At 42.5% G+C, this 20823-nt stretch overlaps 1 protein-coding gene and 1 non-coding gene across 2 annotated transcripts; one reads left to right on the forward strand and one right to left on the reverse strand.

The window, feature by feature from the left end:
- Positions 1–741: 741 nt before the first annotated feature.
- LOC148544103 (uncharacterized) lies at positions 742–3607 on the reverse strand. The gene is made up of 3 exons (XM_088498867.1): positions 2345–3607; positions 1173–2243; positions 742–945 (listed from the first exon to the last, which is right to left on the reverse strand). The coding sequence occupies exons 1-3, from the start codon at positions 3605–3607 to the stop codon at positions 742–744; spliced, it is 2538 nt and encodes an 845-aa protein (XP_088354993.1).
- Positions 3608–14942: 11335 nt separating this feature from the next.
- On the forward strand, positions 14943–15050 carry LOC148544104 (small nucleolar RNA R71). Its single transcript, XR_015900676.1, has one exon. It is a non-coding gene; the product is annotated as a small nucleolar RNA R71 (small nucleolar RNA).
- The last annotated feature ends 5773 nt before the right edge of the window (positions 15051–20823 follow it).

Here is a 20823-nt window from a genome sequence, read left to right on the forward strand (position 1 = left end):
AAGGTCGGGTGGTCGCTCTGGAGAAGGAGCATGACGCAGCCGTCTCGTCGGTTGAGGCTGCGTGAGCTGAGGCCGAAGAGCTAAAAAGGAAACATAGGGCGGTCAAGGAGCAGGGAAAGAATGCGATCTTCATGACCGAAGAGGCTCTCAAGGCCCAGGTGAAGATCGTGGTCCCAGACTTCGACAGGTCGGCGATTGGGGTCTTCAAAACAATTTAGGACGGTAAGATTGTTGACATGCCCCGAAAGTGAACTCTTGTAACTTGTGCTTTTTATGTGGATTGTAGAACACTTGTTGAGACCGTTAACTTTTGTTATACTTTAGTGGTCGCCTGGTCGGCTTATAATTATCGCCTTTATCTTGCTTTGTTCAGTAGCATTTTTTGTTTTGTTACCATTTTTTCGGTGTGGACTTATTGCTTGTGTCCGTTTTACCGTTTGTGTTGGTAACTTGGTTGAAACCGTCTTGGTCTTATTATCGCGGCCGTTTGTTATGGCTATGATTCGATTGGCTCCCGGGGTGATCAGTCCCGGGTTGCCGTTGAAGAACGCGATGGTGTGGGATACATATTGGGGAATAGTAGATGGGAGAATTCAGACAAGTAAACATTAATCGTCAGCTAAACAAGTTTATGAACATGGTAGGCACTTAATAAAAGTAAATCACTGGAAATTAAAAGGTTATCTAGCTCGTCAGGCCGCTTAACCGGTGTACCCAAGCTACGAATAGAATCTCCTCAGGTTAATCGTCAGTTAAACGCTTCTTGAGGCCTAGCAGGATGACTTTATTTGCGGACTCCACTTGTCCATTTGTCTGGGGGTGTTCAACAGAGGAGAACTTCTGTTTTATCCCCAGGCCGGTGAGAAACTCTGCAAACTTCTTATCGGTGAATTGCATCCCATTATCCGAAATGACGATTTTCGGGATTCCGAACCGGGTTATCACCTGCCTCCACATGAACTTTCTACAATTGGATGAGGATATGCTGGCCAGCGGTTCAGCCTCTATCCATTTGGTGTAGTAGTCGACGGCAACTATGAGGTACTTGACTTGCCCTGGGCCAACCGGGAAGGGTCCCAAGAGGTCGACTCCCCATTGTGCAAAAGGTCGGAAAGACGTCAGTAGGCTCAGCTCGGAAGCTGGCGCCCTGTGGAAGTTGGCGTTCTGTTGACACTTGGCGCATTTTTCACGAATTCTCTGGAGTCATTCATCATTGACGACCAGTAATATCCAGCTCGGATGAGCTTCCTTGCTAGGGCTCTGCCCCCGATATGGTGGCCGCAACATCCCTCATGGACTTCTCTGAGCATGTAGTCCGTCTGGTCGGGGTGTAGGCACTTCAGCAAAAGTTGGCTGAGTCCCTTTTTGAATAGCTGGTCCTGTATGACCGTGTACTTGGCAGCCTCCCTTCTCAACGCTTTGGCTTCCTTCCCATCCCCAGGGAGTTTGCCGTTTTTCGAGAAATCTGTGATGGGGTCCATCCAAGAGGGGCTCATCTTGGTCAGGTGTAGAGCAACTGCGGGCTCTTTCGTGATGCCTTGAATGAGGGAGCGGTTGCCGGTTCCAGGTTTCATGCTTGCCAGCTTGGATAGGAGGTCTGCTCGTGTGTTCCTTTCCCTTGGGACGTGTTGGACCGTGACCTCCTCAAATTGTTTGCTCAGCTCTTTGACCCTTTCCAAGTATTTTTGCAGCAGCGAGTCTCTGGCTTGGTAGCTTCTATTTACTTGCGCGGTGATGACCTGCGAGTCGCTGCATACTTCCAACCTTGTGGCCCCGACTTCCCGAGCTAGAACCAAGCCCCCCAGAAGGGCTTCGTATTCTGCTTGGTTGTTTGATACGGGAAACTCGAACTTAACCGATTTTTCATAAATGACTCCGGCCGGGCTTTCTAGGATGATCCCGGCGCCCCCGGCCGTCTGGTTGGAAGCTCCGTCCATATGGAGCTTCCACCGTGTGCTCGTGTCCTCGGTTCCGGTTACTTCCACTAGGAAGTCCGCCATTGCTTGTGCCCTAATCGCGTGTCGGGGTTCGTAGCTCAGATCGTATTGGGACAGTTCGATGGCCCAGGTCATCATCCTTCCTGCCAAATCAGGTTGAAGAAGGGTAGGGCCTTTGCTGCCGATGCATCGAGGAATCGGGACAATGCGGTGGGCCTTCCCGCCAGCCGCTGAACGTCTTTGATGCAACCCGGACTCCTCATCTGGAGTATCGCTTGGCACTTTTCGGGGTTGGCTTCCACTCCCCTTTGGGTTATCATGAACCCCAGGAACTTTCCGGCCTCCATGGCAAAGGCGCACTTAAGCGGGTTGAGCCTCATGCCATGTTGTCGGAGGGATGTGAACACATTCTCCAGGTCGCTTAGGAGGTCATCAGGTCGGGCGGTCTTCGCAAGGATATCGTCCACGTAGACTTCCACCGTTTTGCCAATAAGATCGCTGAATATTTTGTTCATCAGCCTCTGGTACGTTGCCCCCGCGTTTTTCAGGCCAAAAGGCATCACCTTGTAGCAGTAGGTCCCTCCTGGCATTATGAACGCCGTTTTATCCTCATTTGGCCGGTGCACCGGTATCTGGTTGTAGCCGGAGTAGGCGTCCATGAAGCTCAGATACCGGTACCCCGTGGCTGCGTCAACGAGTGCATCAATGTTGGGGAGGGGATAGCAGTCCTTGGGACATGCCTTGTTGAGATCAGAGTAGTCTACACACATCCTCCATCTCCCATTGTGCTTTCTTACCAGGACCACATTTGACAACCAGGTAGAATAGTCCAGTTCCCGGATAAACCCTGCTTCAAGGAGGCTGGCCGTTTGTCTGGCCACTTCCTCTGCCCTTTCCTGAGACATTTTTCTTCTCCTTTGAGCCACTGGTTTGACTTCTGACCTGATGGCTAGGCGGTGTGACATGAGTCCGGAGTCTATCCCCGGCATATCGGCAGGTGTCCAAGCAAACAAATCGCCATTGGCTCTGATCATTTCCATCAAGGGCTCTTTTAATTCATGGGGGAGGTTCCTATTCACGAACGTGAACTTGTCCTTCGAGTTCCCGACCCTAAACTTTTTCAGGTCCCCTTTTGGTTTGGGCCTGGGCTTGTCGTAAATTCTGGCATCCAAGTCGGTGAGAAATACCCCCGATGCTTCCCTAGAATTCTTTCTTAACGAGAGACTGGCGTTGTCACAAGCGACTGCCATTTCCAGGTCTCCCCTCACAGATCCTACTGACCCCTCTTCAGTTATGAACTTCATTACCAACATCCTTGTGCTGATGACTCCTCCTAGGTCGTTGATGGTCTTTTTCCCAGGATGATGTTGTAGGCGGTGGAGTCTCGTAGGATCACGAACTCCGCCATTATCGTTCTTTTCCCCTGGCCTTGTCCCAATGAGGTCGGCAGGGTGATTATGCCATCCGGCTTGATGAAATGGTCGCCGAGCCCTATGATGCCGTGCTGGTGAGTCTGTAGGTCGGCGTCCCTTAGGCCTAAAGCGTTGAACACATTGCGGAACATGATGTTCGAGTCTGTCCCCGTATCTACAAGGATTTGCTTGACGAGACCGGTTCCTACTCTGGCCGTTATGACCATGGGAGGGCTTTCTCCGACTTCGTCGAACCATTGATCCTCCAGGCCGAATGAAATGGATGGGTGCTTCCTCGTGCTTCGTGCAGAGGACGAGGAGACTGCTAGAACTTTGGCATCTTTCCTGTGTGCCGACCTTGACCTAGGTGCCGCATTTCTAACTGTTACCACGTTCACTATCGTGAGGCCTCGGTCGTCGTCCTCCAGTTCTTGGCGTCGCTTTGCTGCCCGTGTCCTGTCTTCGCCGTCGTGGTCGCGATTCCGTCGTCTCGGCTCTCTAATGAGGTGGGAGAATTCAGCTAGCTTTCCATCCCTGATCGCTTGTTCTAATGCGTCCTTCAGGTCGATGCAATCCTATGTCTTGTGCCCATAGCCCTTGTGATAGTCACAGTAGAGGCTTCGGTTTTCCCCTGTTCGTTCTTTTAGTGGTCGGGGCTTCGACAAGATTCCCTTTTCGGCGATTTGTTGATAAACTTCCATGATTGGTGCGGTGAGGGGAGTGTAATTGGTGAACTTCCCGACACGAGGAAATGGTCTGGGTGCCTTGCTCGGACCGCCGTCCCTGGCGTGTTCCTTTTGTCCTTCTCTGCTCCCGCGGTGCCGGTCTTGGTTGCAAGTGGGCTGCCGTTTGTTGGCGGCCACGACTTGACTAACTTCTTCGTCGTTGATGTACTCCTTGGCTACACATTGAATCTCCTGCATGGTCCACACCGGCTTCGTGGTGAGGTACTTTCTGAAGTCCTCGTTCTGGAGTCTGTTTGTCAGGCACAAGCTCGCAACTGAGTCCGTCAGCCCGTCTATTTTCAGGCACTCGTCGTTGAATCGGTCTACGTATTTCCTGGTCGTCTCTCCGGGCCGCTGGGTCACTCCAAGCATGTTGATTGGGTGCTTTGCTTTTGCAATTCTAGTCGTGAATTGGGCTAGGAAGGTATGGCTGATGTCCGCAAAACTGGTCATTAAGCCCTGCGGGAGGTTATTGAACCACCGTATTGCAGGTCCCGCCAGGGTGACCGGGAAAGCGCGGCACCTTACCTCGTCTCCCACTCCCTCCAGGTTTATCCTGGCCTCAAAGGCCGTGAGGTGTGCCAGCGGGTCTTGCGTTCCGTCATACCTCATGTCCGTTGGCTTGTCAAAGTGTTTTGGCAGTCGGACTTCGAGGATGGAACGATGAAATGGAGTCGCTCCCATTATCACGGGTCCCCGCGTTCTCGTTGTTCTCCCTTTGTCGTCCTCCTGACGAGTGTCCTCGTGGTTGCAATCCGTCGTACGCCACCTCTCGTGCCTGGCGTAGATGAGGGGGTCGTAGCATCTTCTCGCGCGTCCTCTTTCCCCAGCGCTCTCGGATTCAGCCTGAGGGCTGGCTGTGCGTCTCGAATGGCTCCTTGAGTGAGAACGAGAATGACTTTGCTCTGGGGTGTGCTGGTCGTGTTCCCGGTCTGCTAGCCGACGTTCCAAGTCTTGCATCCTGTGACGTAGTTCCTGCATTATTCTGGCGTGGTTGTCGCCAGTTCCCCCGAAAGGGCGTTTTTCGAGAGATCGGGTGGTACGTCTTGGAGGGGACCTCGTGCGCGGTCGGGGAGAAGTCGCGGAGGGTTCCCCTCTGCGGCCTGTCTCTCCCGGGCCCAATACAACGTCCATCCATGCGACTAGCTCCCCACAGACGGCGCCAATGTTCGGTAGGTCGGATACCGGACGGGTTGGGTTGATATGCTGATCAAAGAAGGGGAAGTCGTCTGGTCGCACGTCTCTGGGCTGAGGGTAGGCGAGGTCCCGAGCTCTTCGGATGTAGAGGGGGTGTCACTTGCAAAGACACTCCGACGCTCAAGTCAGTGAAGTGTGCAGGCGAGTAAAGATTGAGTGGTATGTGACGTACCTTGGGAGAAGGGTAGGCCCTTCCCCATTTATACCGTGTCAGAGGTGGGCCCTGCAAGGGCAGGCCCACCTTCTTCGAGACCTCCCTTGCACAGCTGTAGCGAAGCTGTCAGGAACGCGTGTCCGGGTCGGCAATCGGGCGCCCTGCTTCTGACCGTCCGGGTCGGGTGGGGCCCAGGTCGGGCCGACCCACATTCAGTTTGGGCCAGGCCGTAACAACATGTAAATTTGTTATTCTAATAAACAACAAATTTGTTATTCTAACTAACAAACGATCTATAACTAACAACTTTATCTAACATGTAAACAGTAAACTAAGTTAACATAAAACATCAGACTATTATTTACTAACTTGGAACTGAGACAGTCATCCACACTAAACTTCATGGATGTCGAAAAGACAGAAAAAAGTTACAGAGAAAATTCAGAGGAGAGAATGGAAAAAGAAAGCGACAAATCGGAGGGACAGCGAACTTGCTGTAAATACCAAAAAAAAAAAAATTGTACTTCAGAAAATAAAGCTAGAAAATCGTTTTGGAGGAAATAATTATTTTTTTATTTTATAAATGAAAAAAATCCATCATTAAAGAAGAAAAATAAAAATAAATAAAATAGAAGTACAATTTTTTTTGACAAAAACTTCTTTTTCCTTAAAAAATTTCTTAATGTTTTTTTTCTTAAAATTTGTTAAAAAATTTTTGTCCCAAAATAAAAAAAACGTAAAAATATTAGTAATAAAAACACCGAAATTTATTAAGCTAACACAAAATAATTTCGTATTGAAAAAAAAAGTACAGAATTCTTAATTATAAAATACATAATTTTTCACAACAAAAACACAGAATTTTTGTATAAAAACTAAACATAGTATTATGTTTTAATAAACATAGAAATCCAAAATTTTTTTTGTGTTTTTCTTTTCAAATTTATGTGTTTATCATCAAAGAGATGAAATAAAAATGTAGAGTTTTTGTTTTTATTCACAAATTTCTGTGTTTTTTTTCAAAAATTTCTATAGTTTTTTTTCGGGGTAAGTACGATTTTGGTCCCTTAAGTATGGGGCCAGAATCGAATTCGTCCCTCTTCTTATTTTGCCATTAAAATCGTCCTTAATGTTTTTTTTCGTATTAAAATCGTCCTTTTTATTTTTTTGGACAAAAATGCCCCTCTCCGTCTTCCCTTCCCAGCACCCCTACGTCCCCACCCCCCACCACCACCCCCACCCCCACCCCCACACCCCCACCACCACCCCGCGCCCCCTTTCCCCCCACCACCACCACCACACCGCGTCGTCCTCCCCTTCCCCCCAACTCCACCCCCTCCCCTTCCCCCCACCTCCACCCCCACCCCCTCCTCGCCTCCCCTCCCCCTTCCCCTCCCCCTCTTCCCTTCCCCCACTCCCACCCCGCGTCACCCCCCTCCCCTTCTTCCCTTCCCAGCACCCCCACTCCCACCCCGCGTCACCCCCTCCCTGTCTTCCCTTCCCAGCACCCCCACCCCACCCCACGTCACCTCCCTCCCCGCTCTTCCCTTCCCCTCCACCCCCACCACCACCACCACCACAGCAAACAACAAACAGAGATAAATCAACAAATCAAAGATTCAACAAATCAAGAAGCAGAAGACGAAGCAGAAAGAAATCGAAGCAAGAAGCAGAGGCGGCGAGCAGCAGTGGCGAGGCGGCGACCAGCAGCGGAGCGCAAGCGACGACGACGAGGAGGTCACGGCGGCGACCTCCCTGTTCCCCCCTTCTTTCCACCTCCACCCCCCGGTAGCGTGGTGAGGACGATGGCGGCAGCGCGGCGAGGACGCGGTGGTGATGAACGCGCGGCGGCTCCAAGCCCGTGACCCCTCTCAATGGGTCTGACGGCGGCTCCAAACGGTGCGATGGTGGCGGCGACTGAAGCACGAACGGCGGCGACAGGGTCTGACGGCAGCAACGCGAGCAGCAGCGAGCTGCTCCCTCCCCGGCGCCAGCCCCCTCCCCCCTTCTCTCCCCTCCCCTCCCCCCCTTCCCTTCCCCTCCCCTCCCCTCCCCACCCACGCGTTTTCTTCCCCCCTTCCCCAAACACCCGTTTTGTTTTTTTTTTATTTTATAATTTTTATTATTAAAATAGGAATAAGGGTAGTTTAGGAATAAAACAAAAATTTTTATTAAAAAGGACGATTTTAATACGAAAAAAAACATTAAGGACGATTTTAATGGCAAAATAAGAAGAGGGACGAATTCGATTCTGGCCCCATACTTAAGGGACCAAAATCGTACTTATCCCTTTTTTTTCAAATGTTTATTATAAGAAAACTTGTTCCCACAATTAAAAAAAAATAGAAATTTTCAGTAATAAAAGCTTAGAAATTTGTAAAATTGAATATAAAATATTTACATAGAGAAAATAAAAAATACAAAATTTTTTTACTATAAAATACAAAATATTTTACTACACAACACAGAAATTTTTTTTTATTGTGTTTTTTTTCCTTCTTTTTTGTTTTGGTCTTTTCTGTTTTGCATTTTTTGTTTTTCCTCTTGTTATTCTTGTTTTTTTTTTTTTTAGTGAGACAAATAAGAAAATAAGAGAAACAGAACAAAAAAAAAAAATGGAAAAGAAGGAGAAAGAAGACACAGAGGTTACATGTATGAAGAAAAGAGAAATAAAGGGGTTCGAAGCTTCTGATTGCACTTAGTTATATAGTTAGTTATAAAATTAACTTGGTCACATAGTATTTTTAATTGTTAAATTATCTGTCAGCAAACGTTTTAATTAAAAACATATAATAATTTTGATGAAAGTTGGCAAAGATATCATTATTATTCATAATTACAATTCAACGACTAAATGGATACAATATATATTCTAAATAGCATATCTTTTGCGAAGGTTATGCAAGCTAAGTATAATTTGATCCTAACCCCTAATAATTTTATATCTAATTTGCAAATATTTAATGAGTAAGAAAACTTGATGATTGTGTGTGCACATGGACTCTATAATTTTGTCATTATGCCTGATTAAGCAAAACTTAATCCTTATAAGATATTCCAATTGCTCCAATACAATGACATCTCGTGGTTAATACCACACATAAAGCTTCATTTTCTTCTTCCTATATTTTCAAGATATGATGTTAAAATTTGAACCTTTTCTAACATCAGGTAATAGGACTACTCAAGAAATGTTGGGCTGAAAGGAAAATTAAAAGGTATAATGTAATACCCTAATATTCAAATTTTTATATTCGAGTCATAAGTCAATGATAATAAGGTGGTACGACTCTCAAGGTGGATTTTTAATACATAGTTTATAAGTATAATTGAAAGGAGTATTAAAACGAGAAGCCTGAAAAGAGTAAAAATAAAATCACGAAGTCGTATGTTCATGCATCGACAACTAAAAGATAAGGCGTGGCGTTAAAGGCTATATACAGATAAAGGCATTAAGGAGAACAAGGAAAAGATAGTATATAGATACATAAAGTAAATAGCCACTAGTCACGACCCACGAAATTTAGGTCGGCTAGGGTACATTATAAAAGACGTTGATAACAGTACCTCCTAATCTTTCCCAAATAAAACATGAAAGCTTTTATAGGCAAGTTCAGAAGAGTTCAATACATAATATAAATTTTTCAAAATAAAGGTGGAGAGATTCTAATCAAAATATAAAGTAGAGAATGTAAAGATCTTCGCCGTCTCTTAGATGAATCACAACTCACTTCTGAGCACTTTGACGTGTATTTGAAAAACAAAAGATATATATGGAATGAGAACTCCCGACTCATGGGTTCCCAGTACGGTAAAAGTGCCAAATAAATACAATGCATTACAATAAAAACTCACTAAGCATCCTAAACTTCCTTTCACCAGATATTCACCCTATGTTATCGCTAATCCATAAACAGGCAACTGTCATAAGGGAATGTGGTGGACGAAATTGTGTTCCACGTTCTTTGTACTTGTGTGTGATTAACAATATATAATTGTATTGAATCCTCATTGTGGCTCTATGTGTGGACACAACTCCGTTCAACTAACCAGCAAGTGCACTGGGTCGTCCAAGTAATACCTTACGTGAGTAAGGGTCAAATCCCACGGAGATTGTTGGTATGAAGCAAGCTATGGTCACCTTGTAAATCTCAGTCAGGCGGATATAAAATAATTATGGAATTTTCGAATAATAAATAAAAGAATAGGGATAGAAGTACTTATGTAAATCATTGGTAGGAAATTCAGATAAGCGAATGGAGATGCTTTTCGTTCCTCTGAACCTCTGCTTTTCTGCTATCTTCATCCAATCAATCTTACTCCTTTCCATGGCTGGCTTTATGTGATACATCACCACTTGCAATGGCTACTTTCGGTCATCTCACGGGAAAATGATCCAATGCCCTGTCACGGCACGGCTAATCGTCTGGAGGCATCACCCTTGTCAATGGCTTCATCTTATCCTCTCAGTGAATAATATGCTCACGCACCCTGTCACGGCACGGCTATTCATCTGTCGGTTCTCGATCATGCTGGAATAGGATTTACTATCCTTTTGCGTCTGTCACTAACGCCCTGCAATCGCGAGTTAGGAGCTCGTCACAGTCATTCAATCATTGAATCCTACTCGGAATACCACAGACAAGGTTTAGACCTTCCGGATTCTCTTGAATGCCGCCATCATTCTAGCTTACGCCACGAAGATTCTGGTTAGGAGATCTAAGAGATATTCATTCTAGCTTATTTCATGTAGAACAGAAGTGTTTGTCAGGCACGCGTTCATAAGGGAGAAGGATGATGAGCGTCACACATAATCATCACCTTCATCACGTTCTTGGGTGCGAATGGATATCTTAGAAGCGAAATAAGAAGAATTGAATAGAAAACAGTAGTACTTTGCATTAATCTTTGAGGGACAGTAGAGCTCCACACCTTAATCTATGGAGTGTAGAAACTCTACCGTATGAAAATACATAAGTGAAGGTCCAGGCATGGCCGTGTGGCCAGCCCCTCTGATCTAAGAACCAGACGTCCAAAGATGCCTAATACAATAGTAAGAGGTCCTATTTATAATAAACTAGCTACTAGGGTTTACATGAGTAAGTATTTGATGTATAAATCCACTTCCGGGGCCCACTTGGTGTGTGTTTGGGCTGAGCTTAAGTGTTGCACGTGCAGAGGCCATTTGTGGAGTTGAACGCCAGTTTTTGTGCCAGTTTGGGCGTTCAACTCTGGTTTTGGATCCTTTTCTGGCGCTGTACGCCAGATTTGGGTAGAAAGCTGGCGTTGAACGCCAGTTTACATCGTCAATTCTTGGCCAAAGTATGGACTATTATATATTGCTGGAAAGCCCTGGATGTCTACTTTCCAACGCAATTGGAAGCGCGCCATTTCGAGTTCTGTAGCTCAAGAAAATCCACTTTGAGTGCAGGGAGGTCAGAATCCAACAGCATCAGCAGTCCTTTTTCAACCTCTGAATCTGATTTCTGCTCAAGTCCCTCAATTTCAGCCAGAAAATACCTGAAATCACAGAAAAACACACAAACTCATAGTAAAGTCCAGAAATGTGAATTTAACACAAAATCTATTAAAAACATCCCTAAAAGTAACTAGATCCTACTAAAAACATACTAAAAACAATGTCAAAAAGCGTATAAATTATCCGCTCATCACAACACCAAACTTAAATTGTTGCTTGTCCCCAAGCAACTGAAAATCAAAATAGGATAAAAGGAATAGAATATACTATAAATTCCAAACTATCAATGAAACAGAGCTTCAATCATATGAGCGGGACTTATAGCTTTTTGCCTCTTGAATAGTTTTGGCATCTCACTTTATCCATTGAGGTTCAGAATGATTGGCATCTATAGGAACTTCAGATTTCGAATAGAGTTATTGACTCTCTTAGTTCAGTATGATGATTCTTGAACACAGCTTCTTTATGAGTCTTGGCCGTGGCCCTAAGCACTTTGTTTTCCAGTATTACCACCGGATACATAAATGCCACAGACACATAATTGGGTGAACCTTTTCAGATTGTGACTCAGCTTTGCTAAAGTCCCCAATTAGAGGTGTCCAGGGTTCTTAAGCACACTCTTCTTTTGCTTTGGACCTTGACTTTAACCGCTCAGTCTCAAGTTTTCACTTGACACCTACACGCCACAAGCACATGGTTAGGGACAGCTTGGTTTAGCCGCTTAGACCGGGATTTTATTCCTTTAGGCCCTCCTATCCACTGATACTCAAAGCCTTGGGATCCTTTTTATTGCCCTTGCCTTTTGGTTTTAAGGGTTATTGGCTTTTTGCTCTTGCCTCTTGGTTTTAAGAGCTTTTGGCTTTTTCTGCTTGCTTTTTCTTTTTCTTTCTATTTTTTTTCGCCCTTTTTTTTTTCTGCAAGCTTTGTTCTTTGCTGCTTTTTCTTGCTTCAAGAATCATTTTTATGATTTTTCAGATTATCAAATAACATGTCTCCTAGTCATCATTCTTTCAAGAGCCAACATATTTAACATTCTTAAACAACAACTTCAAAAGACATATGCACTGTTCAAGCATACATTCAGAAAACAAGAAGCATTGTCACCACATCAATATAATTAAACTAAGTTCAAGGATAAATTCGAAACTCATGTACTTCTTGTTCTTTTGAATTAAAACATTTTTCATTTAAGAGAGGTGATGGATTCATAGGACATTTATAACTTTAAGACAAAGTTACTAACTACTAATGATCATGTAATGAAGACACAAACATGGATAAGCACATAACATATAAAACGAAAAAACAGAGAAAGTAAGAACAAGGAATGAGTCCACCTTAGTGATGTCCTTGAGCTCTTCTATGTCTCTTCCTTGTCTTTGTTGCTCCTCCTTCATTGCTTTTAGATCTTCTCTGATTTCATGAAGGATGAAGGAGTGCTCTTGATGTTCCACCCTTAGTTGCTTCCAATAATTGTGTGGAAGAAAATGTATCCCTTGAGGTGTCTCAGGGATCTCTTGATTTGCAGTCAAATGTTCTACCACTGAGCTATAGACCCTTGATGGAAGCTTTTGTCTTCCCTTTCCTCTTTCTAGAGGTTTCTCTGGCCTTAGGTGCCATCAATGGTTATGGAAAAAACAAAAAAGCTATGCTTTTACCACACCAAACTTAGAATGTTGCTCGCCCTCGAGCAAAAGAAGAAAGAATAGAAGAAGAAGAGGATATGGAGGAGATGGATGGCTGTGTGTATTCGGCCTTTTGGGTGGGATTGGGTGGGGAAGAGATGTTGAATTTTTGAAGGTAAGTGGGTGTATGGATGTGAGTGGTAAATGGAAAAAAAAAGGAAGGGATGATCATGAATGGAAAGAGAGATGATGAGGTAGGTGGGGATCCTGTGGGGTCTACAGATCCTGAGGTGTCAAGGCATTTACATCCCTGCATCAATTTAGGCATGTAAAAATGCCTTTGTATCCAACTCTGGGCGTTCAGCGCTAGGTTGGTGGCCATTTTGGGCGTTCAACGCCCATCTGTGTGCCATTTCTGGCATTGAACGCCAGAACCATGCCTGTTCTGGCGTTCAGCGCCCAGAAGCTGCCCATTTTGGGCCTTCAGCGCCAGAATCATGCTCTGTTCTGGCGCTGAACGCCAGACAGATGCTCCTCCAGGGTGTGATTTTTCTTCTGCTGTTTTTGATTCCGTTTTCAATTTTTATATTTATTTTGTGACTCCACATGATCATGAACCTAAGAAAACATGAAAAATAATAAAAATAAGAGTTAGATAAACATTGGGTTGCCTCCCAACAAGCGCTTCTTTAATGTCAATAGCTTGACAGTGGGCTCTCATGGAGCCTCACATATGTGCAGAGCTTTGTTGAGACTCTCCAACACCAAACTTAGAGTTTGGATATGGGAGTTCAACACCAAACTTAGAGTTTGGTTGTGGCCTCCCAACACCAAACTTAGAGTTTGACTGTGGGGGCTCTGGTTGACTCTGCTTTGAGAGAAGCTTTTCAAGCTTCCTCTCCATGGTTGTAGAGGGAGATCCTTGAGTTTTGAATACAAGGGAGTTCTCATTCCATTGAAGGACTATTTCACCTCTATCAACATCAATCACAGCTCTTGCTGTGGCCAGGAAAGGTCTTCCTAGGATGATGGATTCATCCTCTTCCTTTCCAGTATCCAGGACTATGAAATCAGTAGGTATGTAAAGGCCCTCAACCTTTACTAATACATCTTCTACTTGTCCATAAGCCTGTCTTCTTGAGCTGTCTGCCATCTCTAGTGAGATTTTAGCAGCTTGCACCCCACAGATTCCCAGTTTCTCTATTACAGAGATGGGCATGAGGTTTATTCCTGAACCAAGGTCACACAGAGCCTTAAAGATCATGGTGCCTATGGTACAGGGTATTATGAACTTTCCAGGATCCTGTCTCTTCTGAGGCAATGTCAGTTGATCCAGATCACTTAGTTCATTGATGAACAAGGGAGGTTCAACTTCCCAAGCATCAATGCCAAACAATTTGGCGTTCAGCTTCATGATTGCACCAAGAAACTTGGTAGTTTGCTCTTCAGTGACATCCTCATTCTCTTCAGAAGAAGAATACTCATCAGAGCTCATGAAGGGCATAAGGAGGTTCAATGGAATCTCTATGGTCTCTAGATGAGCCTTAGAGTCCTTTGGTTCCTCAGAGGGAAGCTCTTTATTGATCACTGGACATCCCGGGAGGTCTTCCTCCTTGGGATTCACGTCCTCTCCTCTCCTCACAGGTTCGGCCATGGCGCTTATGTCAATGGCCTTGCACTCTCCTTTTGGGTTCTCTTCTGTATTGCTTGGGAGAGTACTAGGAGGGATTTCAGTGATCCTTTTACTCAGCTGGCCCACTTGTGCTTCCAGATTTCTAATGGAAGACCTTGTTTCATTCATGAAACTTACAGTGGCCTTAGATAGATCAGAGACTAGATTTGCTAAATTAGAAGCATTTTGTTCAGAGTTCTCTGTCTGTTGCTGAGTTGATGATGGAAAAGGTTTGCCATTGCTAAACCTGTTTCTTCCACCATTATTAAAGCCTTGTTGAGGCTTTTGATCCTTCCATGAGAAATTTGGATGATTTCTCCATGTTGAGTTATAGGTGTTTCCATAAGGTTCACCTAAGTAATTTACCTCTGCTATTGCAGGGTTCTCAGGATCATAGGCTTCTTCTTCAGAAGATGCCTCTTGAGTACTGTTGGATGCAGCTTGCATTTCATGCAGACTCTGAGAGATCATATTGACTTGCTGAGTCAATATTTTATTCTGAGCCAATATGGCATTCAGAGTATCAACTTCAAGAACTCCCTTCTTCATAGGCGTCCCATTACTCACAGGATTCCTCTCAGAAGTGTACATGAACTGGTTATTAGCAACCATGTCAATGAGTTCTTGAGCTTCTGCAGGCGTTTTCTTTAGGTGAATGGATCCACCTGCAGAAGTGTCCAGTGACTTCTTTGATAGCTCAGATAAACCATCATAGAATATATCCAGGATGGTCCATTCTGAAAGCATGTCAGAAGGACACTTTTTGGTCAACTGTTTGTATCTTTCCCAAGCTTCATAGAGGGATTCACCTTCTTTCTGTCTGAAGGTTTGAACATCAGCTCTAAGCTTGCTCAGCTTTTGAGGAGGAAAGTACTTGGCTAAGAAAGCCGTGACCAGCTTATCCCAAGAGTTCAGGCTGTCTTTGGGTTGAGAATCCAACCATAATCTAGCTCTGTCTCTTACAGCAAAAGGGAAAAGCATGAGCCTGTAGACTTCAGGATCTATTCCATTAGTCTTAACAGTATCACATATCTGCAAGAATTCAGTTAAGAACTGAAAAGGATCTTCAGATGGAAGTCCATGAAACTTGCAGTTCTGCTGCATCAGAGAAACTAATTGAGGTTTCAGCTCAAATTTGTTTGCTCCAATGGCAGGAATGGAGATGCTTCTTCCATGTAAATTGGAATTAGGTGCAGTAAAGTCACCAAGCATCTTCCTTACATTATTATTATTTTCGGCTGCCATCTCCTTTTCCTGTTCGAAAATTTCTGAAAGGTTATCTCTGGATTGTTGTATTTTAGCTTCCCTTAATTTTCTCTTCAGAGTCCTTTCAGGGTCTGGATCTGCTTCCACAAGAATGTTCTTATCCTTGCTCCTGCTCATATGACAAAGAAGAAGGCACAGAAAAATAATAATAATAATAGAGATCCTTTATTCCACAGTATAGGGATCCCTGTGTGAGTAGAAGAAGAGGGGGAGACAAAGAATGTAATATAATGGAAGAAACACAACTGTGAGGAGGCTAGAGATGTGAGATGAGATGTTAGGATATGAATGAATAAATAGAATAAGATGGGAGAGGGGGAATTTTCGAAATATTTTTTTGAAAAGGAGTTAGTGATTTTTGAAAATGGTTTTTTGAAAAATGTTAGTGATTTTTTTTTCGAAATTTTTTTTAAAAAAAAATAAAAATAATTAGTTAATAAAAAAGAAATTTTTGAAAAAGAGGGAAGATATTTTCGAAAATTAGAGAGAGAGAGTTAGTTAGGTAGTTTTGAAAAAGTTAAGAAACAAACAAAAAGTTAGTTAGTTAGTTGAAACAAATTTGAAAAGATAAGAAGTTGGGAAGTTAGAGAAGATATTTTGAAATCAAATTTTGAAAAAGATAAGATAAGAAGATATTTTTTTTGAAAAGATATGATAGAAATTAGTTTTTGAAAAAGATTTGATTTTTAAAATCTCAATTAATGACTTGATTCACAAGAAATCACAAGATATGATTCTAGAACTTAAAGTTTGAAACTTTCTTAACAAGCAAGTAACAAACTTGAAATTTTTGAATCAAAACATTAATTGTTATTGTTATTTTCGAAAATTTAGTATAAAAATAAGAAAAAGATTTTTGAAAAATATTTTTGGAATTTTCGAAAATAACTAAGAATTTTGAAAAAGATTTGATTTTTGAAAAAGATTTTGAAAAAGATAAGATTTTCAAATTGAAAATTTGATTTGACTCATAAGAAACAACTTGATTTTAAAAATTTTTTGAAAAAGTCAATCCAAATTTTGAATTTGATGAGAGAAAAAAAGGAAAGATATTTTTTTTTATTTTTGAAAATTTTTTTATAAAAAAACATGAAAATTATGCAATGCATGAAATTTTTAGATCAAAACATGTGATGCATGCAAGAATGCTATGAATGTCAAGATGAACACCAAGAACACTATGAATGTCAAGATGAACATCAAGAACATAATTTTTAAAAACTTTTAATGCAAAGAAAACATGCAAGACACCAAACTTAGAATTCTTTAATGCTTACGCACTAAGAATTCAAGAATGCATATGATAAACATGAAAAGACACAAAACAAAAAATCATCAAGATCAAACAAGAAGACTTACCAAGAACAACTTGAAGATCATGAAGAACACTATGAATGCATGATATTTTCGAAAAAATGCAAGATGCATATGCAAGTGACACCAAACTTATGATATGACTCAAGACTCAAACAAGAAACACAAAAAATATTTTTGATTTTTATGATTTTCTAATTTTTTTGTATTTTCTTTTAATTTTTTCGAAAATTATTGTAAAAAAAAATAAAAATAAGGATTCCAAAATTTTTAATATGAATTCCAGGAATCTTGCCATGTTAGTCTTAAAGCTCCAATCAAAGGGTCAGGCATGGCTTAATAGCCAGCCAAGCTTTAATAAAAATATGAGTGTAATTCAGACATGACAAGCCTGACATACCCTATCCAGAAGGATTGGGCATGACTCCACTGAAGTGATTAGCCAATCCCAAAGCAGTTTGGGTATGGCTTTACAGCCAGATAGGCTTCAACATGCTTCATGAAACACTAGAATTCATTCTTAAAAATTTTGAAGCCATAGAATAATTTATTTTTGAAAACATTATTTTTAGTAAATTTTTTTTTTCGAAAACAAGTGAGGAATTTTTGTTTGAAAAATTTTTGAAAACAAAACAAAAAGAAAATTACCTAATCTGAGCAACAAGATGAACCGTCAGTTGTCCATACTCGAACAATCCCCGGCAACGGCGCCAAAAACTTGGTGGATGAAATTGTGTTCCACGTTCTTTGTACTTGTGTGTGATTAACAATATATAATTGTATTGAATCCTCATTGTGGCTCTATGTGTGGACACAACTCCGTTCAACTAACCAGCAAGTGCACTGGGTCGTCCAAGTAATACCTTACGTGAGTAAGGGTCGAATCCCACGGAGATTGTTGGTATGAAGCAAGCTATGGTCACCTTGTAAATCTCAGTCAGGCGGATATAAAATAATTATGGAATTTTCGAATAATAAATAAAAGAATAGGGATAGAGGTACTTATGTAAATCATTGGTAGGAAATTCAGATAAGCGAATGGAGATGCTTTTCGTTCCTCTGAACCTCTGCTTTTCTGCTATCTTCATCCAATCAGTCTTACTCCTTTCCATGGCTGGCTTTATGTGATACATCACCACTTGCAATGGCTACTTTCGGTCATCTCATGGGAAAATGATCCAATGCCCTGTCACGGCACGGCTAATCGTCTGGAGGCATCACCCTTGTCAATGGCTTCATCTTATCCTCTCAGTGAATAATATGCTCACGCACCCTGTCACGGCACGACTATTCATCTGTCGCTTCTCGATCATGCTGGAATAGGATTTACTATCCTTTTGCGTCTGTCACTAACGCCCTGCAATCGCGAGTTAGGAGCTCGTCACAGTCATTCAATCATTGAATCCTACTCGGAATACCACAGACAAGGTTTAGACCTTCCGGATTCTCTTGAATGCCGCCATCATTCTAGCTTACGCCACGAAGATTCTGGTTAGGAGATCTAAGAGATATTCATTCTAGCTTATTTCATGTAGAACAGAAGTGTTTGTCAGGCACGCGTTCATAAGGGAGAAGGATGATGAGCGTCACACATAATCATCACCTTCATCACGTTCTTGGGTACGAATGGATATCTTAGAAGCGAAATAAGAAGAATTGAATAGAAAACAGTAGTACTTTGCATTAATCTTTGAGGGACAGTAGAGCTCCACACCTTAATCTATGGAGTGTAGAAACTCTACCGTATAAAAATACATAAGTGAAGGTCCAGGCATGGCCGTGTGGCCAGCCCCTCTGATCTAAGAACCAGACGTCCAAAGATGCCTAATACAATAGTAAGAGGTCCTATTTATAATAAACTAGCTACTAGGGTTTACATGAGTAAGTATTTGATGTATAAATCCACTTCCGGGGCCCACTTGGTGTGTGTTTGGGCTGAGCTTAAGTGTTGCACGTGCAGAGGCCATTTGTGGAGTTGAACGCCAGTTTTTGTGCCAGTTTGGGCGTTCAACTCTGGTTTTGGATCCTTTTCTGGCGCTGGACGCCAGATTTGGGTAGAAAGCTGGCGTTGAACGCCAATTTACGTCGTCAATGCTTGGCCAAAGTATAGACTATTATATATTGCTGGAAAGCTCTGGATGTCTACTTTCCAACGCAATTGGAAGCGCGCCATTTCGAGTTCTGTAGCTCAAGAAAATCCACTTTGAGTGCAGGAAGGTCAGAATCCAACAGCATCAGCAGTCCTTTTTCAACCTCTGAATCTGATTTCTGCTCAAGTCCCTCAATTTCAGCCAGAAAATACCTGAAATCACAGAAAAACACACAAACTCATAGTAAAGTCCAGAAATGTGAATTTAACACAAAATCTATTAAAAACATCCCTAAAAGTAACTAGATCCTACTAAAAACATACTAAAAACAATGTCAAAAAGCGTATAAATTATCCGCTCATCAGAATGCTAAAGCTAATACATCTTCCTCAAGCTTCTCAACTTCCTAACTCTCTAACGAATCAGAAACAGAATCATAAACAAAACCGTCACCAGTTATTCTGTCTCAACAGCTCTATATCCATACTTCATATCCTCACCTGAAGCAAGTGAAATCACTTCACTTCATCTACCCAGGGAGCTCAAATTATCTCATTTTCTACCTAGAGCAAGTGAAATCACTTCACTGCGTCTACCCAGGGAGTTTAAATTACCTCATTCAATAATCATCATTTTAAATTAATCATATCGTTGTTCCATTTCATCAAGAATAGCCCTCAGCGTCAACCGACACCAGTATGAGGGACTTCTCAGTTGTACAAACACAATCAATACAGACAAGTAATACACAATTAAGGTACAAGTAGAACAGATAGCATATAGTCAGGTAACATAGCATGTATAATATAGCAATTTAAAACAAATAGGCAAATCCAAATAATTCAAACATATGCAAATGATGTATGCCTGCCCTATGGTTGATGAGTCTCATCTGTCGGTTATAAAGCTAACCCGACAAGTCCTGGTAGCTAACCATTGGATTGTTCCTCTGTCGTGTATCCCCAACTCGAGTTATACTCAATCATAAACATGATCATAATCATAATCATAATCATACAACATCCACACTGGTGTTTATCCATACAACACCCACATTGGTATTTATCCACGGGGGCGAGCTCATCCGAAAATTTCACAGTGTCCGACCACACTTACGACATAGGGTCAGTAGAGCATCGAGTCTCAACTTGGAGCATGTGGTGGCTAGTCACTACTTTCATCCAGGGAAACTCGTATCTCAGATAATCATTTCACATTCATTCATAACATTCCATAATCATTCATCATGACCATATCGTCATTTATACATCACATGATTGCACATTTTATACATCACTCATTATAATCTGGGGCAAGTGGAGTGAAACCACAACCCTTGCGTCCACCCGAGGAGCCTCTATACTAACCAACCTGGAGCAAGTGGGGCGCAACCACAACCCTTGCATCTACCTAGGAGGTACGTTCTCATATGCCTAGGAGGAACCAAGGAGGGGATCCTAACCTCCCACCATCTTGCTGGGGGCGATTTTACAATACCAGGAAGAACAAGGAAGGGGATCCTCACCTTCCTCCATTTCTCTGGGGTCGCACTTTCGAGAAAGGGAGCTTAAGATAAAACAATCATTCAAAGCCATATTTTTATTTCCAGCCATAAATCAATATTTATCATAGCCATCCGGCTCATGGCATAACCCATAACCAGCCAATAATCATTATCAAATACAGCCCTTTGGCTCACGGCATACACCGCACTTCCATCATCACCCCCAGCAACTCATACAATTATCATTAATTATAACTCATCATTAATTCTCCCCTTACTTCGTCCACAAGTTACCACATCTCCTAACCTATTCCCATCGCTAGGCATACTATAAGTATTTAGGACATAAAGAGTGAGAATGGAGACTTAGAAGTCTGAAATTCGGCTTTGAAAACTCAAAATCAGCTTTGGGGTGAAAATGGGGTCACGCGTGTGAGTCGCCCACGCG

The sequence above is a fragment of the Arachis ipaensis genome, chromosome B9 (genome assembly GCF_059453495.1).
Source record: "Arachis ipaensis isolate K30076 ecotype BB chromosome B9, ASM5945349v1, whole genome shotgun sequence".
Taxonomy (NCBI): Eukaryota; Viridiplantae; Streptophyta; class Magnoliopsida; order Fabales; family Fabaceae; genus Arachis; species Arachis ipaensis.